Here is a 23,330-nt window from a genome sequence, read left to right as displayed (position 1 = left end):
TGGCAGATGCATTAGAAAATGTCTGAGTGTTGTTGCAACACTAACCCTAACCCTACCCGGGACACTTTTGGAAGAAATTTCCAAATCCCTGCTTTAGAGAACTGTGTTCAAACAAGTCCACAAAACACTCCCAGTCAGTCAGAATCATGTCATGTACCAGTTAACAGGTATTTTCAATGCATCTAGTGTGAATGGGTTTCAATTTTGTGGCATTGCTTTTTTTCAACCTGCTTTTGAAATGACGTATAACATATGCAATTATTGACTAGTTTTCATGTGAGCATGACAATTACCAGTAAAGTTTGGCTAAACTTGTTATTTCCTTTAGTTTTAAAGATAGAAACGAAGAAGTTTAGCACGTAGAAAGTGTGGTTTCAGACTTTGGATTTTCCGTCATTTTTGACAGCCGCGCGGCTTAGCAAAAACGTGAAAATTGGTCGACATTTGCTTTTCGAGGAAACAACAAAACAACACCATTCCTGCACTGCAAATACATCCTAAAACATGGCAGATGCATTAGAAAATGTCTGAGTGTTGTTGCAACACTAACCCTAACCCTACCCGGGACACTTTTGGAAGAAATTTCCAAATCCCTGCTTTAGAGAACTGTGTTCAAACAAGTCCACAAAACACTTGTCCACAAAACACTCCCAGTCAGTCAGAATCATGTCATGTACCAGTTAACAGGTATTTTCAATGCATCTAGTGTGAATGGGTTTCAATTTTGTGGCAATGCTTTTTTTCAACCTGCTTTTGAAATGACGTATAACATATGCAATTATTGACTAGTTTTCATGTGAGCATGACAATTACCAGTAAAGTTTGGCTTAACTTGTTATTTCCTTTAGTTTTAAAGATAGAAACGAAGAAGTTTAGCACGTAGAAAGTGTGGTTTCAGAATTTGGATTTTCCGTCATTTTTGACAGCCGGCTTAGCAAAAACGTGAAAATTGGTCAAAATTTGCTTTTCAAGGAAACAACAAAACAACACCTTTCCTGCACTGCAAATACATCCTAAAGCATGGCAGATGCATTAGAAAATGTCTGAGTGTTGTTGCAACCCTAACCCTAACCCTACCCGGGACACTTTTGGAAGAAATTTCCAAATCCCTGCTTTAGAGAACTGTGTTCAAACAAGTCCACAAAACACTCCCAGTCAGTCAGAATCATGTCATGTACCAGTTAACAGGTATTTTCAATGCATCTAGTGTGAATGGGTTTCAATTTTGTGGCATTGCTTTTTTTCAACCTGCTTTTGAAATGACGTTTAACATGCAATTATTGACTAGTTTTCATGTGAGCATGATAATTACCAGTAAAGTTTGGCTAAACTTGTTATTTCCTTTAGTTTTAAAGATAGAAACGAAGAAGTTTAGCACGTAGAAAGTGTGGTTTCAGAATTTGGATTTTCCGTCATTTTTGACAGCCGCGCGGCTTAGCAAAAACGTGAAAATTGGTCGAAATTTGCTTTTCTAGGAAACAACAAAACAACACCTTTCCTGCACTGCAAATGCATCCTAAAGCATGGCAGATGCATTAGAAAATGTCTGAGTGTTGTTGCAACCCTAACCCTAACCCTACCCGGGACACTTTTGGAAGAAATTTCCAAATCCCTGCTTTAGAGAACTGTGTTCAAACAAGTCCACAAAACACTCCCAGTCAGTCAGAATCATGTCATGTACCAGTTAAAAGGTATTTTCAATTCATCTAGTGTGAATGGGTTTCAATTTTGTGGCAATGCTTTTTTTCAACCTGCTTTTGAAATGACGTATAACATATGCAATTATTGACTAGTTTTCATGTGAGCATGACAATTACCAGTAAAGTTTGGCTAAACTTGTTATTTCCTTTAGTTTTAAAGATAGAAACGAAGAAGTTTAGCACGTAGAAAGTGTGGTTTCAGAATTTGGATTTTCCGTCATTTTTGACAGCCGCGCGGCTTAGCAAAAACGTGAAAATTGGTCGAAATTTGCTTTTCGAGGAAACAACAAAACAACACCTATCCTGCACTGCAAATACATCCTAAAGCATGGCAGATGCATTAGAAAATGTCTGAGTGTTGTTGCAACACTAACCCTAACCCTACCTCGGACACTTTTGGAAGAAATTTCCAAATCCCTGCTTTAGAGAACTGTGTTCAAACAAGTCCACAAAACACTCCCAGTCAGTCAGAATCATGTCATGTACCAGTTAAAAGGTATTTTCAATGCATCTAGTGTGAATGGGTTTCAATTTTGTGGCAATGCTTTTTTTCATCCTGCTTTTGAAATGACGTATAACATATGCAATTATTGACTAGTTTTCATGTGAGCATGACAATTACCAGTAAAGTTTGGCTAAACTTGTTATTTCCTTTAGTTTTAAAGATAGAAACGAAGAAGTTTAGCACGTAGAAAGTGTGGTTTTAGAATTTGGATTTTCCGTCATTTTTGACAGCCGCGCGGCTTAGCAAAAATGTGAAAATTGGTCGACATTTGCTTTTCGAGGAAACAACAAAACAACACCATTCCTGCACTGCAAATACATCCTAAAGCATGGCAGATGCATTAGAAAATGTCTGAGTGTTGTTGCAACACTAACCCTAACCCTACCCGGGACACTTTTGGAAGAAATTTCCAAATCCCTGCTTTAGAGAACTGTGTTCAAACAAGTCCACAAAACACTCCCAGTCAGTCAGAATCATGTCATGTACCAGTTAACAGGTATTTTCAATGCATCTAGTGTGAATGGGTTTCAATTTTGTGGCAATGCTTTTTTTCAACCTGCTTTTGAAATGACGTATAACATATGCAATTATTGACTAGTTTTCATGTGAGCATGACAATTACCAGTAAAGTTTGGCTAAACTTGTTATTTCCTTTAGTTTTAAAGATAGAAACGAAGAAGTTTAGCACGTAGAAAGTGTGTTTTCAGAATTTGGATTTTCCGTCATTTTTGACAGCCGCGCGGCTTAGCAAAAATGTGAAAATTGGTCGACATTTGCTTTTCGAGGAAACAACAAAACAACACCATTCCTGCACTGCAAATACATCCTAAAACATGGCAGATGCATTAGAAAATGTCTGAGTGTTGTTGCAACACTAACCCTAACCCTACCCGGGACACTTTTGGAAGAAATTTCCAAATCCCTGCTTTAGAGAACTGTGTTCAAACAAGTCCACAAAACACTCCCAGTCAGTCAGAATCATGTCATGTACCAGTTAACAGGTATTTTCAATGCATCTAGTGTGAATGGGTTTCAATTTTGTGGCATTGCTTTTTTTCAACCTGCTTTTGAAATGACGTATAACATATGCAATTATTGACTAGTTTTCATGTGAGCATGACAATTACCAGTAAAGTTTGGCTAAACTTGTTATTTCCTTTAGTTTTAAAGATAGAAACGAAGAAGTTTAGCACGTAGAAAGTGTGGTTTCAGACTTTGGATTTTCCGTCATTTTTGACAGCCGCGCGGCTTAGCAAAAACGTGAAAATTGGTCGACATTTGCTTTTCGAGGAAACAACAAAACAACACCATTCCTGCACTGCAAATACATCCTAAAACATGGCAGATGCATTAGAAAATGTCTGAGTGTTGTTGCAACACTAACCCTAACCCTACCCGGGACACTTTTGGAAGAAATTTCCAAATCCCTGCTTTAGAGAACTGTGTTCAAACAAGTCCACAAAACACTTGTCCACAAAACACTCCCAGTCAGTCAGAATCATGTCATGTACCAGTTAACAGGTATTTTCAATGCATCTAGTGTGAATGGGTTTCAATTTTGTGGCAATGCTTTTTTTCAACCTGCTTTTGAAATGACGTATAACATATGCAATTATTGACTAGTTTTCATGTGAGCATGACAATTACCAGTAAAGTTTGGCTTAACTTGTTATTTCCTTTAGTTTTAAAGATAGAAACGAAGAAGTTTAGCACGTAGAAAGTGTGGTTTCAGAATTTGGATTTTCCGTCATTTTTGACAGCCGGCTTAGCAAAAACGTGAAAATTGGTCAAAATTTGCTTTTCAAGGAAACAACAAAACAACACCTTTCCTGCACTGCAAATACATCCTAAAGCATGGCAGATGCATTAGAAAATGTCTGAGTGTTGTTGCAACCCTAACCCTAACCCTACCCGGGACACTTTTGGAAGAAATTTCCAAATCCCTGCTTTAGAGAACTGTGTTCAAACAAGTCCACAAAACACTCCCAGTCAGTCAGAATCATGTCATGTACCAGTTAACAGGTATTTTCAATGCATCTAGTGTGAATGGGTTTCAATTTTGTGGCATTGCTTTTTTTCAACCTGCTTTTGAAATGACGTTTAACATGCAATTATTGACTAGTTTTCATGTGAGCATGATAATTACCAGTAAAGTTTGGCTAAACTTGTTATTTCCTTTAGTTTTAAAGATAGAAACGAAGAAGTTTAGCACGTAGAAAGTGTGGTTTCAGAATTTGGATTTTCCGTCATTTTTGACAGCCGCGCGGCTTAGCAAAAACGTGAAAATTGGTCGAAATTTGCTTTTCGAGGAAACAACAAAACAACACCTTTCCTGCACTGCAAATACATCCTAAAGCATGGCAGATGCATTAGAAACTGTCTGAGTGTTGTTGCAACCCTAACCCTAACCCTACCCAGGACAATTTTGGAAGAAATTTCCAAATCCCTGCTTTAGAGAACTGTGTTCAAAAAAGTCCACAAAAGACTCCCAGTCAGTCAGAATCATGTCATGTACCAGTTAAAAGGTATTTTCAATGCATCTAGTGTGAATGGGTTTCAATTTTGTGGCAATGCTTTTTTTCAACCTGCTTTTGAAATGACGTATAACATATGCAATTATTGACTAGTTTTCATGTGAGCATGACAATTACCAGTAAAGTTTGGCTAAACTTGTTATTTCCTTTAGTTTTAAAGATAGAAACGAAGAAGTTTAGCACGTAGAAAGTGTGGTTTCAGAATTTGGATTTTCCGTCATTTTTGACAGCCGCGCGGCTTAGCAAAAATGTGAAAATTGGTCGACATTTGCTTTTCGAGGAAACAACAAAACAACACCATTCCTGCACTGCAAATACATCCTAAAGCATGGCAGATGCATTAGAAAATGTCTGAGTGTTGTTGCAACACTAACCCTAACCCTACCCGGGACACTTTTGGAAGAAATTTCCAAATCCCTGCTTTAGAGAACTGTGTTCAAACAAGTCCACAAAACACTCCCAGTCAGTCAGAATCATGTCATGTACCAGTTAACAGGTATTTTCAATGCATCTAGTGTGAATGGGTTTCAATTTTGTGGCAATGCTTTTTTTCAACCTGCTTTTGAAATGACGTATAACATATGCAATTATTGACTAGTTTTCATGTGAGCATGACAATTACCAGTAAAGTTTGGCTAAACTTGTTATTTCCTTTAGTTTTAAAGATAGAAACGAAGAAGTTTAGCACGTAGAAAGTGTGTTTTCAGAATTTGGATTTTCCGTCATTTTTGACAGCCGCGCGGCTTAGCAAAAACGTGAAAATTGGTCGACATTTGCTTTTCGAGGAAACAACAAAACAACACCATTCCTGCACTGCAAATACATCCTAAAACATGGCAGATGCATTAGAAAATGTCTGAGTGTTGTTGCAACACTAACCCTAACCCTACCCGGGACACTTTTGGAAGAAATTTCCAAATCCCTGCTTTAGAGAACTGTGTTCAAACAAGTCCACAAAACACTTGTCCACAAAACACTCCCAGTCAGTCAGAATCATGTCATGTACCAGTTAACAGGTATTTTCAATGCATCTAGTGTGAATGGGTTTCAATTTTGTGGCAATGCTTTTTTTCAACCTGCTTTTGAAATGACGTATAACATATGCAATTATTGACTAGTTTTCATGTGAGCATGACAATTACCAGTAAAGTTTGGCTTAACTTGTTATTTCCTTTAGTTTTAAAGATAGAAACGAAGAAGTTTAGCACGTAGAAAGTGTGGTTTCAGAATTTGGATTTTCCGTCATTTTTGACAGCCGGCTTAGCAAAAACGTGAAAATTGGTCAAAATTTGCTTTTCAAGGAAACAACAAAACAACACCTTTCCTGCACTGCAAATACATCCTAAAGCATGGCAGATGCATTAGAAAATGTCTGAGTGTTGTTGCAACACTAACCCTAACCCTACCTCGGACACTTTTGGAAGAAATTTCCAAATCCCTGCTTTAGAGAACTGTGTTCAAACAAGTCCACAAAAGACTCCCAGTCAGTCAGAATCATGTCATGTACCAGTTAAAAAGTATTTTCAATGCATCTAGTGTGAATGGGTTTCAATTTTTTTGGCATTGCTTTTTTTCAACCTGCTTTTGAAATGACGTATAACATATGCAATTATTGACTAGTTTTCATGTGAGCATGACAATTACCAGTAAAGTTTGGCTAAACTTGTTATTTCCTTTAGTTTTAAAGATAGAAACGAAGAAGTTTAAGACGTAGTAAGTGTGGTTTCAGAATTTGGATTTTCCGTCATTTTTGACAGCCGCGCGGCTTAGCAAAAACGTGAAAATTGGTCGAAATTTGCTTTTCGAGGAAACAACAAAACAACACCTTTCCTGCACTGCAAATACATCCTAAAGCATGGCAGATGCATTAGAAACTGTCTGAGTGTTGTTGCAACCCTAACCCTAACCCTACCCAGGACAATTTTGGAAGAAATTTCCAAATCCCTGCTTTAGAGAACTGTGTTCAAAAAAGTCCACAAAAGACTCCCAGTCAGTCAGAATCATGTCATGTACCAGTTAAAAGGTATTTTCAATGCATCTAGTGTGAATGGGTTTCAATTTTGTGGCAATGCTTTTTTTCAACCTGCTTTTGAAATGACGTATAACATATGCAATTATTGACTAGTTTTCATGTGAGCATGACAATTACCAGTAAAGTTTGGCTAAACTTGTTATTTCCTTTAGTTTTAAAGATAGAAACGAAGAAGTTTAGCACGTAGAAAGTGTGTTTTCAGAATTTGGATTTTCCGTCATTTTTGACAGCCGCGCGGCTTAGCAAAAATGTGAAAATTGGTCGACATTTGCTTTTCGAGGAAACAACAAAACAACACCATTCCTGCACTGCAAATACATCCTAAAACATGGCAGATGCATTAGAAAATGTCTGAGTGTTGTTGCAACACTAACCCTAACCCTACCCGTGACACTTTTGGAAGAAATTTCCAAATCCCTGCTTTAGAGAACTGTGTTCAAACAAGTCCACAAAACACTCCCAGTCAGTCAGAATCATGTCATGTACCAGTTAACAGGTATTTTCAATGCATCTAGTGTGAATGGGTTTCAATTTTGTGGCAATGCTTTTTTTCAACCTGCTTTTGAAATGACGAATAACATATGCAATTATTGACTAGTTTTCATGTGAGCATGACAATTACCAGTAAAGTTTGGCTAAACTTGTTATTTCCTTTAGTTTTAAAGATAGAAACGAAGAAGTTTAGCACATAGAAAGTGTGGTTTCAGAATTTGGATTTTCCGTCATTTTTGACAGCCGCGCGGCTTAGCAAAAACGTGAAAATTGGTTGACATTTGCTTTTCGAGGAAACAACAAAACAACACCTTTCCTGCACTGCAAATACATCCTAAAGCATGGCAGATGCATTAGAAAATGCCTGAGTGTTGTTGCAACCCTAACCCTAAACCTACCCGGGACACTTTTGGAAGAAATTTCCAAATCCCTGCTTTAGAGAACTGTGTTCAAACAAGTTCACAAAAGACTCCCAGTCAGTTAAAATCATGTCATGTACCAGTTAACAGGTATTTTCAATGCATCTAGTGTGAATGGGTTTTAATTTTGTGGCAATGCTTTTTTTCAACTTGCTTTTGAAATGACGTATAACATTTGCAATTAGTGACTAGTTTTCATGTGAACATGACAATTACCAGTAAAGTTTGGCTAAACTTGTTATTTCCTTTAGTTTTAAAGATAGAAACGAAGAAGTTTAGCACGTAGAAAGTGTGGTTTCAGAATTTGGATTTTCCGTCATTTTTGACATCCGCGCGGCTTAGCAGAAACGTGAAAATTGGTCGAAATTTGCTTTTCGAGGAAACAACAAAACAACACCTTTCCTGCACTGCAAATACATCCTAAAGCATGGCAGATGCATTAGAAAATGTCTGAGTGTTGTTGCAACCCTAACCCTAGCCCTACCCGGGACACTTTTGGAAGAAATTTCCAAATCCCTGCTTTAGAGAACTGTGTTCAAACAAGTCCACAAAACACTCCCAGTCAGTCAGAATCATGTCATGTACCAGTTAACAGGTATTTTCAATGCATCTAGTGTGAATGGGTTTCAATTTTGTGGCATTGCTTTTTTTCAACCTGCTTTTGAAATGACGTTTAACATGCAATTATTGACTAGTTTTCATGTGAGCATGATAATTACCAGTAAAGTTTGGCTAAACTTGTTATTTCCTTTAGTTTTAAAGATAGAAACGAAGAAGTTTAGCACGTAGAAAGTGTGGTTTCAGAATTTGGATTTTCCGTCATTTTTGACAGCCGCGCGCGGCTTAGCAGAAACGTGAAAATTGGTCGAAATTTGCTTTTCGAGGAAACAACAAAACAACACCTTTCCAGCACTGCAAATAGATCCTAAAGCATGGCAGATGCATTAGAAAATGACTGAGTGTTGTTCCAACCCTAACCCTAACCCTACCCAGGACACTTTTGGAAGAAATCTCCAAATCCCTGCTTTAGAGAACTGTGTTCAAACAAGTCCACAAAACACTCCCAGTCAGTAAGAATCATGTCATGTATCAGTTAACAGGTATTCTCAATGCATCTAGTATGAATGGGTTTCAATTTTGTGGCAATGCTTTTTTTCAACCTGCTTTTGAAATGACGTATAACATATGCATTTATTGACTAATTTTCATGTGAGCATGACAATTACCAGTTAAGTTTGGCTAAACTTGTTATTTCCTTTAGTTTTAAAGATAGAAACGAAGAAGTTTAGCACGTAGAAAGTGTGGTTTCAGAATTTGGATTTTCCGTCATTTTTGACAGCCGCGCGGCTTAGCAAAAACGTGAAAATTGGTCAAAATTTGCTTTTCGAGGAAACAACAAAACAACACCATTCCTGCACTGCAAATACATCCTAAAGCATGGCAGATGCATTAGAAAATGTCTGAGTGTTGTTGCAACCCTAACCCTAACCCTACCCGGGACACTTTTGGAAGAAATTTCCAAATCCCTGCTTTAGAGAACTGTGTTCAAACAAGTCCACAAAACACTCCCAGTCAGTCAGAATCATGTCATGTACCAGTTAACAGGTATTTTCAATGCATCTAGTGTGAATGGGTTTCAATTTTGTGGCATTGCTTTTTTTCAACCTGCTTTTGAAATGACGTATAACATATGCAATTATTGACTAGTTTTCATGTGAGCATGACAATTACCAGTAAAGTTTGGCTAAACTTGTTATTTCCTTTAGTTTTAAAGATAGAAACGAAGAAGTTTAGCACGTAGAAGGTGTGTTTTCAGAATTTGGATTTTCCGTCATTTTTGACAGCCGCGCGGCTTAGCAAAAACGTGAAAATTGGTCGAAATTTGCTTTTCGGGGAAACAACAAAACAACACCTTTCCTGCACTGCAAATACATCCTAAAGCATGGCAGATGCATTAGAAAATGTCTGAGTGTTGTTGCAACCCTAACCCTAACCCTACCCAGGACAATTTTGGAAGAAATTTCCAAATCCCTGCTTTAGAGAACTGTGTTCAAACAAGTCCACAAAAGACTCCCAGTCAGTCAGAATCATGTCATGTACCAGTTAACAGGTATTTTCAATGCATCTAGTGTGAATGGGTTTCAATTTTGTGGCATTGCTTTTTTTCAACCTGCTTTTGAAATGACGTATAAGATATGCAATTATTGACTAGTTTTCATGTGAGCATGACAATTGCCTGTAAAGTTTGGCTAAACTTGTTATTTCCTTTAGTTTTAAAGATAGAAACGAAGAAGTTTAGCACGTAGAAGGTGTGTTTTCAGAATTTGGATTTTCCGTCATTTTTGACAGCCGCGCGGCTTAGCAAAAACGTGAAAATTGGTCAAAATTTGCTTTTCGGGGAAACAACAAAACAACACCTTTCCTGCACTGCAAATACATCCTAAAGCATGGCAGATGCATTAGAAAATGTCTGAGTGTTGTTGCAACACTAACCCTAACCCTACCCGGGACACTTTTGGAAGAAATTTCCAAATCCCTGCTTTAGAGAACTGTGTTCAAACAAGTCCACAAAACACTCCCAGTCAGTCAGAATCATGTCATGTACCAGTTAAAAGGTATTTTCAATGCATCTAGTGTGAATGGGTTTCAATTTTGTGGCAATGCTTTTTTTCAACCTGCTTTTGAAATGACGTATAACATATGCAATTATTGACTAGTTTTCATGTGAGCATGACAATTACCAGTAAAGTTTGGCTAAACTTGTTATTTCCTTTAGTTTTAAAGATAGAAACGAAGAAGTTTAGCACGTAGAAAGTGTGGTTTCAGAATTTGGATTTTCCGTCATTTTTGACAGCCGCGCGGCTTAGCAAAACCGTGAAAATTGGTCGACATTTGCTTTTCGAGGAAACAACAAAACAACACCATTCCTGCACTGCAAATACATCCTAAAGCATGGCAGATGCATTAGAAAATGTCTGAGTGTTGTTGCAACCCTAACCCTAACCCTACCCGGGACACTTTTGGAAGAAATTTCCAAATCCCTGCTTTAGAGAACTGTGTTCAAACAAGTCCACAAAACACTCCCAGTCAGTCAGAATCATGTCATGTACCAGTTAACAGGTATTTTCAATGCATCTAGTGTGAATGGGTTTCAATTTTGTGGCAATGCTTTTTTTCAACCTGCTTTTGAAATGACGTATAACATATGCAATTAGTGAGTACTTTTCATGTGAGCATGACAATTACCAGTAAAGTTTGGCTAAACTTGTTATTTCCTTTCATTTTAAAGATAGAAACGAAGAAGTTTAGCACGTAGAAAGTGTGGTTTCAGAATTTGGATTTTCCGTCATTTTTGACAGCCGCGCGGCTTAGCAAAACCGTGAAAATTGGTCAAAATTTGCTTTTCGAGGAAACAACAAAACAACACCTTTCCTGCACTGCAAATACATCCTAAAGCATGGCAGATGCATTAGAAAATGTCTGAGTGTTGTTGCAACCCTAACCCTAACCCTACCCGGGACACTTTTGGAAGAAATTTCCAAATCCCTGCTTTAGAGAACTGTGTTCAAACAAGTCCACAAAACACTCCCAGTCAGTCAGAATCATGTCATGTACCAGTTAACAGGTATTTTCAATGCATCTAGTGTGAATGGGTTTCAATTTTGTGGCAATGCTTTTTTTCAACCTGCTTTTGAAATGACGTATAACATATGCAATTATTGACTAGTTTTCATGTGAGCATGACAATTACCAGTAAAGTTTGGCTTAACCTTTTATTTCCTTTAGTTTTAAAGATAGAAACGAAGAAGTTTAGCACGTAGAAAGTGTGGTTTCAGAATTTGGATTTTCCGTCATTTTTGACAGCCGCGCGGCTTAGCAAAAACGTGAAAATTGGTTGACATTTGCTTTTCGAGGAAACAACAAAACAACACCTTTCCTGCACTGCAAATACATCCTAAAGCATGGCAGATGCATTAGAAAATGCCTGAGTGTTGTTGCAACCCTAACCCTAAACCTACCCGGGACACTTTTGGAAGAAATTTCCAAATCCCTGCTTTAGAGAACTGTGTTCAAACAAGTTCACAAAAGACTCCCAGTCAGTCAGAATCATGTCATGTACCAGTTAACAGGTATTTTCAATGCATCTAGTGTGAATGGGTTTCAATTTTGTGGCAATGCTTTTTTTCAACCTGCTTTTGAAATGACGAATAACATATGCAATTATTGACTAGTTTTCATGTGAGCATGACAATTACCAGTAAAGTTTGGCTAAACTTGTTATTTCCTTTAGTTTTAAAGATAGAAACGAAGAAGTTTAGCACATAGAAAGTGTGGTTTCAGAATTTGGATTTTCCGTCATTTTTGACAGCCGCGCGGCTTAGCAAAAACGTGAAAATTGGTTGACATTTGCTTTTCGAGGAAACAACAAAACAACACCTTTCCTGCACTGCAAATACATCCTAAAGCATGGCAGATGCATTAGAAAATGCCTGAGTGTTGTTGCAACCCTAACCCTAAACCTACCCGGGACACTTTTGGAAGAAATTTCCAAATCCCTGCTTTAGAGAACTGTGTTCAAACAAGTTCACAAAAGACTCCCAGTCAGTTAAAATCATGTCATGTACCAGTTAACAGGTATTTTCAATGCATCTAGTGTGAATGGGTTTTAATTTTGTGGCAATGCTTTTTTTCAACTTGCTTTTGAAATGACGTATAACATTTGCAATTAGTGACTAGTTTTCATGTGAACATGACAATTACCAGTAAAGTTTGGCTAAACTTGTTATTTCCTTTAGTTTTAAAGATAGAAACGAAGAAGTTTAGCACGTAGAAAGTGTGGTTTCAGAATTTGGATTTTCCGTCATTTTTGACATCCGCGCGGCTTAGCAGAAACGTGAAAATTGGTCGAAATTTGCTTTTCGAGGAAACAACAAAACAACACCTTTCCTGCACTGCAAATACATCCTAAAGCATGGCAGATGCATTAGAAAATGTCTGAGTGTTGTTGCAACCCTAACCCTAACCCTACCCGGGACACTTTTGGAAGAAATTTCCAAATCCCTGCTTTAGAGAACTGTGTTCAAACAAGTCCACAAAACACTCCCAGTCAGTCAGAATCATGTCATGTACCAGTTAACAGGTATTTTCAATGCATCTAGTGTGAATGGGTTTCAATTTTGTGGCAATGCTTTTTTTCAACCTGCTTTTGAAATGACGTATAACATATGCAATTAGTGAGTACTTTTCATGTGAGCATGACAATTACCAGTAAAGTTTGGCTAAACTTGTTATTTCCTTTAGTTTTAAAGATAGAAAAGAAGAAGTTTAGCACGTAGAAAGTGTGGTTTCAGAATTTGGATTTTCCGTCATTTTTGACAGCCGCGCGGCTTAGCAAAAACGTGAAAATTAGTCAAAATTTGCTTTTCGAGGAAACAACAAAACAACACCTTTCCTGCACTGCAAATACATCCTAAAGCATGGCAGATGCATTAGAAAATGTCTGAGTGTTGTTGCAACCCTAACCCTAACCCTACCCGGGACACTTTTGGAAGAAATTTCCAAATCCCAGCTTTAGAGAACTGTGTTCAAACAAGTCCACAAAACACTCACAGTCAGTCAGAATCATGTCATGTACCAGTTAACAGTTATTTTCAATGCATCTAGTGTGAATGGGTTTCAATTTTGCGGCAATGCTTTTTTTCAACCTGCTTTTGAAATGACGTATAACATGCAATTATTGACTAGTTTTCAGGTGAGCATGACAATTACCAGTAAAGTTTGGCTAAACTTGTTATTTCCTTTAGTTTTAAAGATAGAAACGAAGAAATTTAGCACGTAGAAAGTGTGGTTTCAGAATTTGGATTTTCCGTCATTTTTGACAGCCGCGCGGCTTAGCAAAAACATGAAAATTGGTCGAAATTTGCTTTTCGAGGAAACAACAAAACAACACCTTTCCTGCACTGCAAATAGATCCTAAAGCATGGCAGATGCATTAGAAAATGACTGAGTGTTGTTGCAACCCTAACCCTAACCCTACCCAGGACACTTTTGGAAGAAATTTCCAAATCCCTGCTTTAAAGAACTGTGTTCAAACAAGTCTACAAAACACTCCCAGTCAGTCAGAATCATGTCATGTACCAGTTAACAGGTATTTTCAATGCATCTAGTGTGAATGGGTTTCAATTTTGTGGCAATGCTTTTTTTCAACCTGCTTTTGAAATGACGTATAAGATATGCAATTAGTGACTACTTTTCATGTGAGCATGACAATTACCATTAAAGTTTGGCTAAACTTGTTATTTCCTTTAGTTTTAAAGATAGAAACGAAGAAGTTTAGCACGTAGAAAGTGTGGTTTCAGAATTTGGATTTTCCGTCATTTTTGACAGCCGCGCAGCTTAGCAAAACCGTGAAAATTGGTCGACATTTGCTTTTCGAGGAAACAACAAAACAACACCATTCCTGCACTGCAAATACATCCTAAAGCATGGCAGATGCATTAGAAAATGTCTGAGTGTTGTTGCAACCCTAACCCTAACCCTACCCGGGACACTTTTGGAAGAAATTTCCAAATCCCTGCTTTAAAGAACTGTGTTCAAACAAGTCTACAAAACACTCCCAGTCAGTCAGAATCATGTCATGTACCAGTTAACAGGTATTTTCAATGCATCTAGTGTGAATGGGTTTCAATTTTGTGGCAATGCTTTTTTTCAACCTGCTTTTGAAATGACGTATAAGATATGCAATTAGTGACTACTTTTCATGTGAGCATGACAATTACCATTAAAGTTTGGCTAAACTTGTTATTTCCTTTAGTTTTAAAGATAGAAACGAAGAAGTTTAGCACGTAGAAAGTGTGGTTTCAGAATTTGGATTTTCCGTCATTTTTGACAGCCGCGCAGCTTAGCAAAAACGTGAAAATTGGTCAAAATTTGCTTTTCGAGGAAACAACAAAACAACACCATTCCTGAACTGCAAATACATCCTAAAGCATGGCAGATGCATTAGAAAATGTCTGAGTGTTGTTGCAACCCTAACCCTAACCCTACCCGGGACACTTTTGGAAGAAATTTCCAAATCCCTGCTTTAGGGAACTGTGTTCAAACAAGTCCACAAAACACTCCCAGTCAGTCAGAATCATGTCATGTACCAGTTAACAGGTATTTTCAATGCATCTAGTGTGAATGGGTTTCAATTTTGTGGCAATGCTTTTTTTCAACCTGCTTTTGAAATGACGTATAACATATGCAATTAGTGACTACTTTTCATGTGAGCATGACAATTACCAGTAAAGTTTGGCTAAACTTGTTATTTCCTTTAGTTTTAAAGATAGAAACGAAGAAGTTTAGCACGTAGAAAGTGTGGTTTCAGAATTTGGATTTTCCGTCATTTTTGACAGCCGCGCGGCTTAGCAGAAACGTGAAAATTGGTCGAAATTTGCTTTTCGAGGAAACAACAAAACAACACCTTTCCTGCACTGCAAATACATCCTAAAGCATGGCAGATGCATTAGAAAATGTCTGAGTGTTGTTGCAACCCTAACCCTAACCCTACCCGGGACACTTTTGGAAGAAATTTCCAAATCCCTGCTTTAGAGAACTGTGTTCAAACAAGTCCGCAAAAGACTCCCAGTCAGTTAGAATCATGTCATGTACCAGTTAACAGGTATTTTCAATGCATCTAGTGTGAATGGGTTTCAATTTTGTGGCAATGCTTTTTTTCAACCTGCTTTTGAAATGACGTATAACATATGCAATTATTGACTAGTTTTCATGTGAGCATGACAATTACCAGTAAAGTTTGGCTAAACTTGTTATTTCCTTTAGTTTTAAAGATAGAAACGAAGAAGTTTAGCACGTAGAAAGTGTGGTTTCAGAATTTGGATTTTCCGTCATTTTTGACAGCCGCGCGGCTTAGCAGAAACGTGAAAATTGGTCGAAATTTGCTTTTCGAGGAAACAACAAAACAACACCTTTCCTGCACTGCAAATAGATCCTAAAGCATGGCAGATGCATTAGAAAATGACTGAGTGTTGTTCCAACCCTAACCCTAACCCTATCCAGGACACTTTTGGAAGAAATTTCCAAATCCCTGCCTTAGAGAACTGTGTTCAAACAAGTCCACAAAACACTCCCAGTCAGTCAGAATCATGTCATGTACCAGTTAACAGGTATTCTCAATGCATCTAGTGTGAATGGGTTTCAATTTTGTGTCAATGCTTTTTTTCAACCTGCTTTTGAAATGACGTATAACATATGCAATTATTGACTAATTTTCATGTGAGCATGACAATTACCAGTTAAGTTTGGCTAAACTTGTTATTTCCTTTAGTTTTAAAGATAGAAACGAAGAAGTTTAGCACGTAGAAAGTGTGGTTTCAGAATTTGGATTTTCCGTCATTTTTGACATCCGCGCGGCTTAGCAAAACCGTGAAAATTGGTCAAAATTTGCTTTTCGAGGAAACAACAAAACAACACCTTTCCTGCACTGCAAATACATCCTAAAGCATGGCAGATGCATTAGAAAATGTCTGAGTGTTGTTGCAACCCTAACCCTAACCCTACCCGGGACACTTTTGGAAGAAATTTCCAAATCCCTGCTTTAGAGAACTGTATTCAAACAAGTCCACAAAACACTCCCAGTCAGTCAGAATCATGTCATGTACCAGTTAACAGGTATTTTCAATGCATCTAGTGTGAATGGGTTTCAATTTTGTGGCATTGCTTTTTTTCAACCTGCTTTTAAATGACGTATAAGATATGCAATTAGTGACTACTTTTCATGTGAGCATGACAATTACCATTAAAGTTTGGCTAAACTTGTTATTTCCTTTAGTTTTAAAGATAGAAACGAAAAAGTTTAGCACGTAGAAAGTGTGGTTTCAGAATTTGGATTTTCCGTCATTTTTGACAGCCGCGCAGCTTAGCAAAAACGTGAAAATTGGTCAAAATTTGCTTTTCGAGGAAACAACAAAACAACACCATTCCTGAACTGCAAATACATCCTAAAGCATGGCAGATGCATTAGAAAATGTCTGAGTGTTGTTGCAACCCTAACCCTAACCCTACCCGGGACACTTTTGGAAGAAATTTCCAAATCCCTGCTTTAGAGAACTGTGTTCAAACAAGTCCACAAAACACTCCCAGTCAGTCAGAATCAACACCTTTCCTGCACTGCAAATACATCCTAAAGCATGGCAGATGCATTAGAAAATGACTGAGTGTTGTTACAACCCTAACCCTAACCATACCCAGGACACTTTTGGAAGAAATTTCCAAATCCCTGCTTTAGAGAACTGTGTTCAAACAAGTCCACAAAAGACTCCCAGTCAGTTAGAATCATGTCATGTACCAGTTAACAGGAATTTTCAATGCATCTAGTGTGAATGGGTTTCAATTTTGTGGCAATACTTTTTTTCAACCTGCTTTTGAAATGACGTATAACATATGCAATTATTGACTAGTTTTCATGTGAGCATGACAATTACCAGTAAAGTTTGGCTAAACTTGTTATTTCCTTTAGTTTTAAAGATAGAAACAAAGAAGTTTAGCACCTAGAAAGTTTGGTTTCAGAATTTGGATTTTCCGTCATTTTTGACAGCTTAGCTTAGCAAAAACGTGAAAATTGGTCGAAATTTGCTTTTTGAGGAATCAACAAAACAACACCTTTCCTGCACTGCAAATTCCTAAGAATGGCAGATGCATTAGAAAATGTCTGAGTGTTGTTGCAACACTAACCCTAACCCTAACCCTACCTCGGACACCTTTGGAAGAAATTTCCTAATCCCTGCTTCAAAAATCTGTGTTCTCAGAAGTAAAAAAAATGACTCCCAGTTAGTCAGAATCATGTCAAGTACCAGTTAAAATCATTTTGAATACAGTACATCTGTGACATTTTATGAGCATTGGACCCTGTGTTTCTATGTGGCCTATAAACGATGCGTGTTTAGCCCCTGCCTGACAGTTGGACTGCTGAACTACAGTATGTGTTATTTATTGCATCCTGTTGTTTTCTGATTAAGTGTATTCTGGATGGGCAAGAATTATCACAGAGTTGGAGCTTCACCTTTAGCTTGGTGAGGAGACATGTCTTGTGGTTTTCAAAGCATTTGCTGTACAGAGCTGAATCCATTGAACATATCCAATCATGGATAGATGGTGTTTGAACGCACAGTAATGTCTTCCCAAGGTAGCATTCCAGTTTCCAAAATGCTAATTGTACAAAGTAGGGATAATGTTGCTTAAATGCCCTCAGCATTAATGCGCTGGGTTATTGTCTTCTCTCCTGGCTCATACAGTTGATCATATGATTAGTTCTCTATAATATAAACAGAAACAGACACTTTTGCTTAGATCAGATGTGAGGGTGCACCTGCTCCTTCAGTAAGTCTCATTTTTATGTTGAGTGATGGTTGGTTCAATGTGTTATTCCCAGAAACAGGTAAGTCGTTTGATGGGCGAGTATGAGGATGCTGTGCAGAGGGCCCGGAGACTGTCTGTATCCAGGGAGCGAGTTTTGACAGGCAGTGGAAATCCCATCAATGCTGTCACTCCGGAAGACATAGTTATCTACCTGCAGTGGCTGGTGTGTCACCTCCACTCACTCAAGACCATTCACAGTTACCTCCAGGTAAGAAGGCACTGCTTGCCCAAGTCTGACTTTGGGACAATGTTCTCTTAGCCTCTCCCTATTTGGAATAAAGCTTTCAATCCTAGCATCTCATGTATAGTTGTTATAACCTATGGAGAAGCCATGTCTAAGGTAGGAATCTAGTGAAACTATAGCTTTCAGTTCCGAAACACTATGTTATTCCAAAACACTGGGCTATAATGACTGACACTATAATGGCAAACAATTGCATCAGACTTACTGCTTTTATAAAAATCTTAGATACTCCAGCATATTTAATCAGATTTTGCATTGTTTATTAATTTCATAACTGCTTTCAACTTCTCGAACTGGAGAGGAGGGAACGTGATTACCCATCTTGTCCTCCTAAATGTTTGAGTCAGTAGCATTATTCACATTAATCACAGCAGACCATAGTGTTTTTCCAATTGATAAGGCTTTATTGATAACACTGCAGTCTCACACTTGCCCAGTAGGTCAAAGATACTGCTAAACATCAGAATGGTTCAAAATAAGAGGAGAGCCATTTGGCCTATTTGTTTTTTTCAGTAGATAATTGATCCACTGATTTCATCTTGTGCAGTATGAATCACAGTCAAGTTTATTGAGCTAATGACACCTGCTCTATAGGGCTCAACCTGTCTTCTGGCTAGTGTTATTTTTGATTGAAGTACACCACAGACTAGGTTATGTTATTTCACATTTCTTTGTTAGATTCTGTAAAACTATATGTACTGTGGTGCTTTCACAGTCACTCTGTTAAGAAGGTACTATTCGTCTCCAACAAAGCTTTTCTTTTTCCCCTGGAATAAATTAATGTTGCGTGATTAAAAATCTTAGGTGCTGCAGTATGTGCCTGTGTCTGAGAGGGAGAAGGATACACAGAGGGGGGTTGTTCCCGTAGACACAGCCAGCCTCCGTGATCCCATGTCGTCTTTCTCAAGACTGTCAGCACGGCCAAACACAGCTCAGTCTAGGCACTGCACCTCTGCAGGTAACATCAGCTAATTCATACCTTCAAAAGCATCAGTGCACTGTGTTAAATTGTAACAGGAGCTGTTCTAAATCTGTCACGGTTTTTTGTCATCCTAACTATTGGATTGTCTTGTTTGTCAGGATTCACGCAGTATTCACTATACCTGCAACATTCAGAGGTCCTCTGCATTATGAGTTACACCTATAGCATGCTTATGTTTTTGTGATCATAAGTGGTCTTTGGTGAACTAAGAGGTTAATTTGGTTAGTTATAACCACCGAATAATTTAAATGAATTAACCAACTAAAAAAAATGATAAACTATGTTTATTACGATGGTTATAATAGGCATTAAAGACATTATTCAGGGACATTGCAACCAGATTCTAATGTCAGTGTTCTTACAGTCTTTGCTGTGTTACAACGTTATGTAACCATTACAGGAAATTATACTCTTACTATCCAAGGATAAACATTAACAACAGAGAGTCACTTTTCTAAGATACTCTTCCAACCAAAGTGCCACTCTTACCAACGTATTCCTGTACCTTACAATAAGATTCACTTTGTGTATTGATTTGTAATCCATCCATTTCACTATCTCCCCACAACCCCACTGTGGTACAAACCACAGCTTACTGTCTTCATAACTGTTCCATCCAGTTCAGGGTTGCAGGGCAGCCGGAGCCTATCCCAGCAAGCATTGGGAGCAAGGCAGGATTCACCCTGGGTGGGACACCAGGCCATTGAAGAGCAGATAGACACAGACACATGACTACAGCTAGTTTACCTACCAGGGTTTTTAGATTGTAGAAGGAGCACCTGGAGAAAAAGCATGCTAGCACAGTGAGAACATGCAAACCGCCATGCAGATAGTACCCCAGGTCAGGGAATAGCACCCACGGCCACATTGTTGCGAGACGACAATGCTAACCACTGCACTCTCTTTAGTCATGATTGTGAAATTGCATGTTTCCAACCTGACTGTTAAAGGGAAATTAAATGTTGTTTGCTAGGGAAATCTCCATCTCCCCCGTCATATCCCAATGGGTCTCTCTTGATGTCTTTCGTTAGTATGCCTGCTACTGGAACAAGTTCAGAAGGTAGGATACTTCTGTAAATTCTGTTCTTTGTAATTTGTTCCTGGTTGCATTTATACTGCAAGTTCTACATTTTATTACCTTTTTGTTACTCTGAGTCTGAAATGATTAGTGAAGTTAATTTACTTTTATTAGGTGCTATAAATGTTACTTTCTCCATAACTTATTGACATTGCTGAAGTTATTTAAAGGCTGAACAAGGTATGAATTCACAATACTTTATATTATTCAAAGGTTATGGTTTTTATATTGCATTTTAGAAATCTTTATTTCATCTATCAGCTTTTAAAAAAGACCTTTCAAATAAAATATGGACTTTTCTTAATTAAATTAAGTGATTCCTTAGCACGATCACTATTAATAAATCTTATCTTTTATCGATGTGTTGCATAGGCCTCTTCAGTTTATTGATGTCAAATAAGCTCAGTAGATTTATTTAAGTGTGTCAAATGCATATGTGCAACGGAAGTGGGCGGTGGGGGACAGTTGAACTAAGCAGTGATTGTGGTTTGTGTAGGATTTTTCAGTGAGCACATGGAGCTCCCCACCCACAGAAAAAGATTGGAAGAGTTTGAATCACAGCTTCAGCAAATGATATCCCACTTCAACATTGACTACAACACAAAGGACATCAAAAACACTGCAAATGAGATGGAATTGTTTTCAATGGTAATTCATAGCCTCCACAGGTGCTACCTATGTTTTGAAAACCTCAGAACACACTAGAAAAGAAGTCTGATATCTTACCAACCTTAACAAGTCTGAATATTTTCCAAATTAAATGTAGTTAGTATTCTAAACATTACAGCTGCCAGTGCTGTTTCCACCATGAAGAAAAAAGATTCACAAGGACACCACAAATTTGTCTACCACAAATCGGCTATAAGTCATGTCAGTGCTCAATCAGAAAAATCTCGAGTGATCCAGTTAAACATTTAAGTTAGACATTGTCCCATAGCAGACATTAGGTACTGTTTGGCCATATTTGACAAGAGACAGTGTTATATAGAATATCCCTAATTAACTGGAATGACTCTCCGCAGAAAGCATCTCCTTCAAAGATCAAAGATCTCGCAGACTTTCAAAGAAAGTTGTGTCTTTCTGTCTGGACATTAAACTGTAGTGTCATGAAAATATGTCAGAAAGGTGTCTGGTATTTGTTAATCACTGATGTTATTTTTTTATCTCCTTAGGTCTCCCGTGAATTCCGGACTGTATTCAAAATGCAAGAGACAATGAAGACTTTTCCAGTGTACAATTCCACAGATACAGGAACAGAGCATTGGGGAAAGAAGAAGCCAAGCATGGCTCTGAAGAAGGAGGCCACCTGGATTCCATTCATTCGGGTAAATATTCCGATCATTTCTCCTGCTGTTTAGGAAATGTGTCTAAGATCTAAAAATCTGAATTTTTAAGTTTGGAAAATTTGTTTTGAAAAATGATTGAATACAAGGCAGTTCCCTGTACACACAACTTTTGTAATTTGATAGCTAGATATAAAAGCTGTATACTGTACCCCATCCAGATGCTTTTAATTCTTGTCTTTGTGTTACTATAATTTTCCACCTGTGCTATTATAACCCCCCACAGCTAAATACTGAATGACTCCACATGTGGAACTTTTTCCCAAGGTGTAGTTTATTTTCCACCAATAATTGGTCTGAATTCCCTTGCATACTGTATGTCCAGGCTACTTCGCCTACCAGTAGTATTTAATATTCCGCAACAGGTTAAACCCAAACAAGATCCATGGCAACAAAAACAGGCTGCAAAACTAAAGCAACACAGATCTCTCGATGAGCTCCTCAGAATGCATTGCAGATTTTTACAGGTAAGAAATCAGCACAAGGCTACATCCTCCCTCATACAGCTCTCACTGCGTTACCCTGCTGTGTATTTATTGCACTGTTATACATATTACCATCCAAACATATTCACATTTGGTTTGTGTGCTAAAGATTTATGAAGCCAATAATTAATTGTATAAACACATCAAAAGTAATTACCCCAATATATTACAAGATATATGGCAATGTGAAATGTAGGGAACTGGTATTTCCCAAATGGTGAACATACTCACCCAAGTGAAGGTTGAGCTCTGCGATCGTGAGTCTGAACACGACTCTTCTATGTAACGCTTTCGTGTCTAAGGACCCTATGCAGAATCCTACAAACATAAATTTTCTTGTACACGCAAATCCAAATTCGTGAGTCCAAACTCCAGGCCAGGGTCAAAAGGCAGAAAAATCCACAACAATCAAATCAAGAATCAAGAGACGTAGTCAGAAAACAAGCCAACGTCGGAATCCGTAAAACTAGGAGGTCTTGCAGAGAAGCACAGAAACGATGTAGCTCTGGCTAGGAAAAACCTAATACTGAGCAAGGAGTGGTGTGCCAGGCTGGTGGTGTGGTGTGCCAGGTGGGAGAGTGTGTGTCTGATGATTTAATCGGAGACTGCACTGGAATGAAGGGGTTGATTGAGGGCAATGAGTCTGGGGTGTGACGCAAATGACATAACATCCTACTGTAACAGTGGGGTACAGTCGAGGGATTAGCCAGGATACACAGTCTCGGGTCTCTGCAGCACAGTGACCCTGGCGAGTTCCTGGGTGCTGGCACACTTGTAGATTGTGGTGCAGTTAGTTAGAGACATGCCTCTCATCCACCTGGAGCTGAATCTCCACTATAGGGCTGTATTACCTCTGACATCTTAGAAGAAGAAGGTGAACAAGTTGGAGGAGTTTGCCTACACTTCCTCATTCCCCCTTTGTGAGGTTGCAGGGTGGTTTATAATAGTGAAATGACACTTGAAAAACATGCATTTGGTCTTTTCACATTAGTCGATACAGATGTGTACAAGATAATTAACTGGAAGTAAATGTTAAAAACAAATGTAGAACTAGAAAATCCAAAATCAAAATGACATGTCACCTTCAGAGGATAACA

At 38.1% G+C, this 23,330-nt stretch overlaps 1 protein-coding gene across 4 annotated transcripts in view; it reads left to right on the top strand.

Annotated features, from left to right (window-relative positions):
• si:ch73-242m19.1 (coiled-coil domain containing 162) overlaps positions 1-23,330 on the top strand; it is a 238,046-nt gene that overhangs the window by 181,145 nt on the left and 33,571 nt on the right. For all 4 annotated transcript variants that reach the window (XM_069178615.1, XM_015356134.2, XM_015356128.2 and 1 more), the window contains 6 exons: positions 18,115-18,309; positions 19,150-19,303; positions 20,301-20,387; positions 20,902-21,053; positions 21,578-21,730; positions 22,114-22,215. In XM_069178615.1, the coding sequence (XP_069034716.1) occupies positions 18,115-18,309; positions 19,150-19,303; positions 20,301-20,387; positions 20,902-21,053; positions 21,578-21,730; positions 22,114-22,215 (843 nt within the window). The remainder of the gene's footprint in view (positions 1-18,114; positions 18,310-19,149; positions 19,304-20,300; positions 20,388-20,901; positions 21,054-21,577; positions 21,731-22,113; positions 22,216-23,330) is intronic.

The sequence above is a fragment of the Lepisosteus oculatus genome, chromosome 2, assembly GCF_040954835.1.
Source record: "Lepisosteus oculatus isolate fLepOcu1 chromosome 2, fLepOcu1.hap2, whole genome shotgun sequence".
NCBI lineage: Eukaryota > Metazoa > Chordata > Actinopteri > Semionotiformes > Lepisosteidae > Lepisosteus > Lepisosteus oculatus.
Note: the sequence above shows the minus strand (reverse complement) of the source record. Positions and strands in the feature narration are given on the sequence as shown.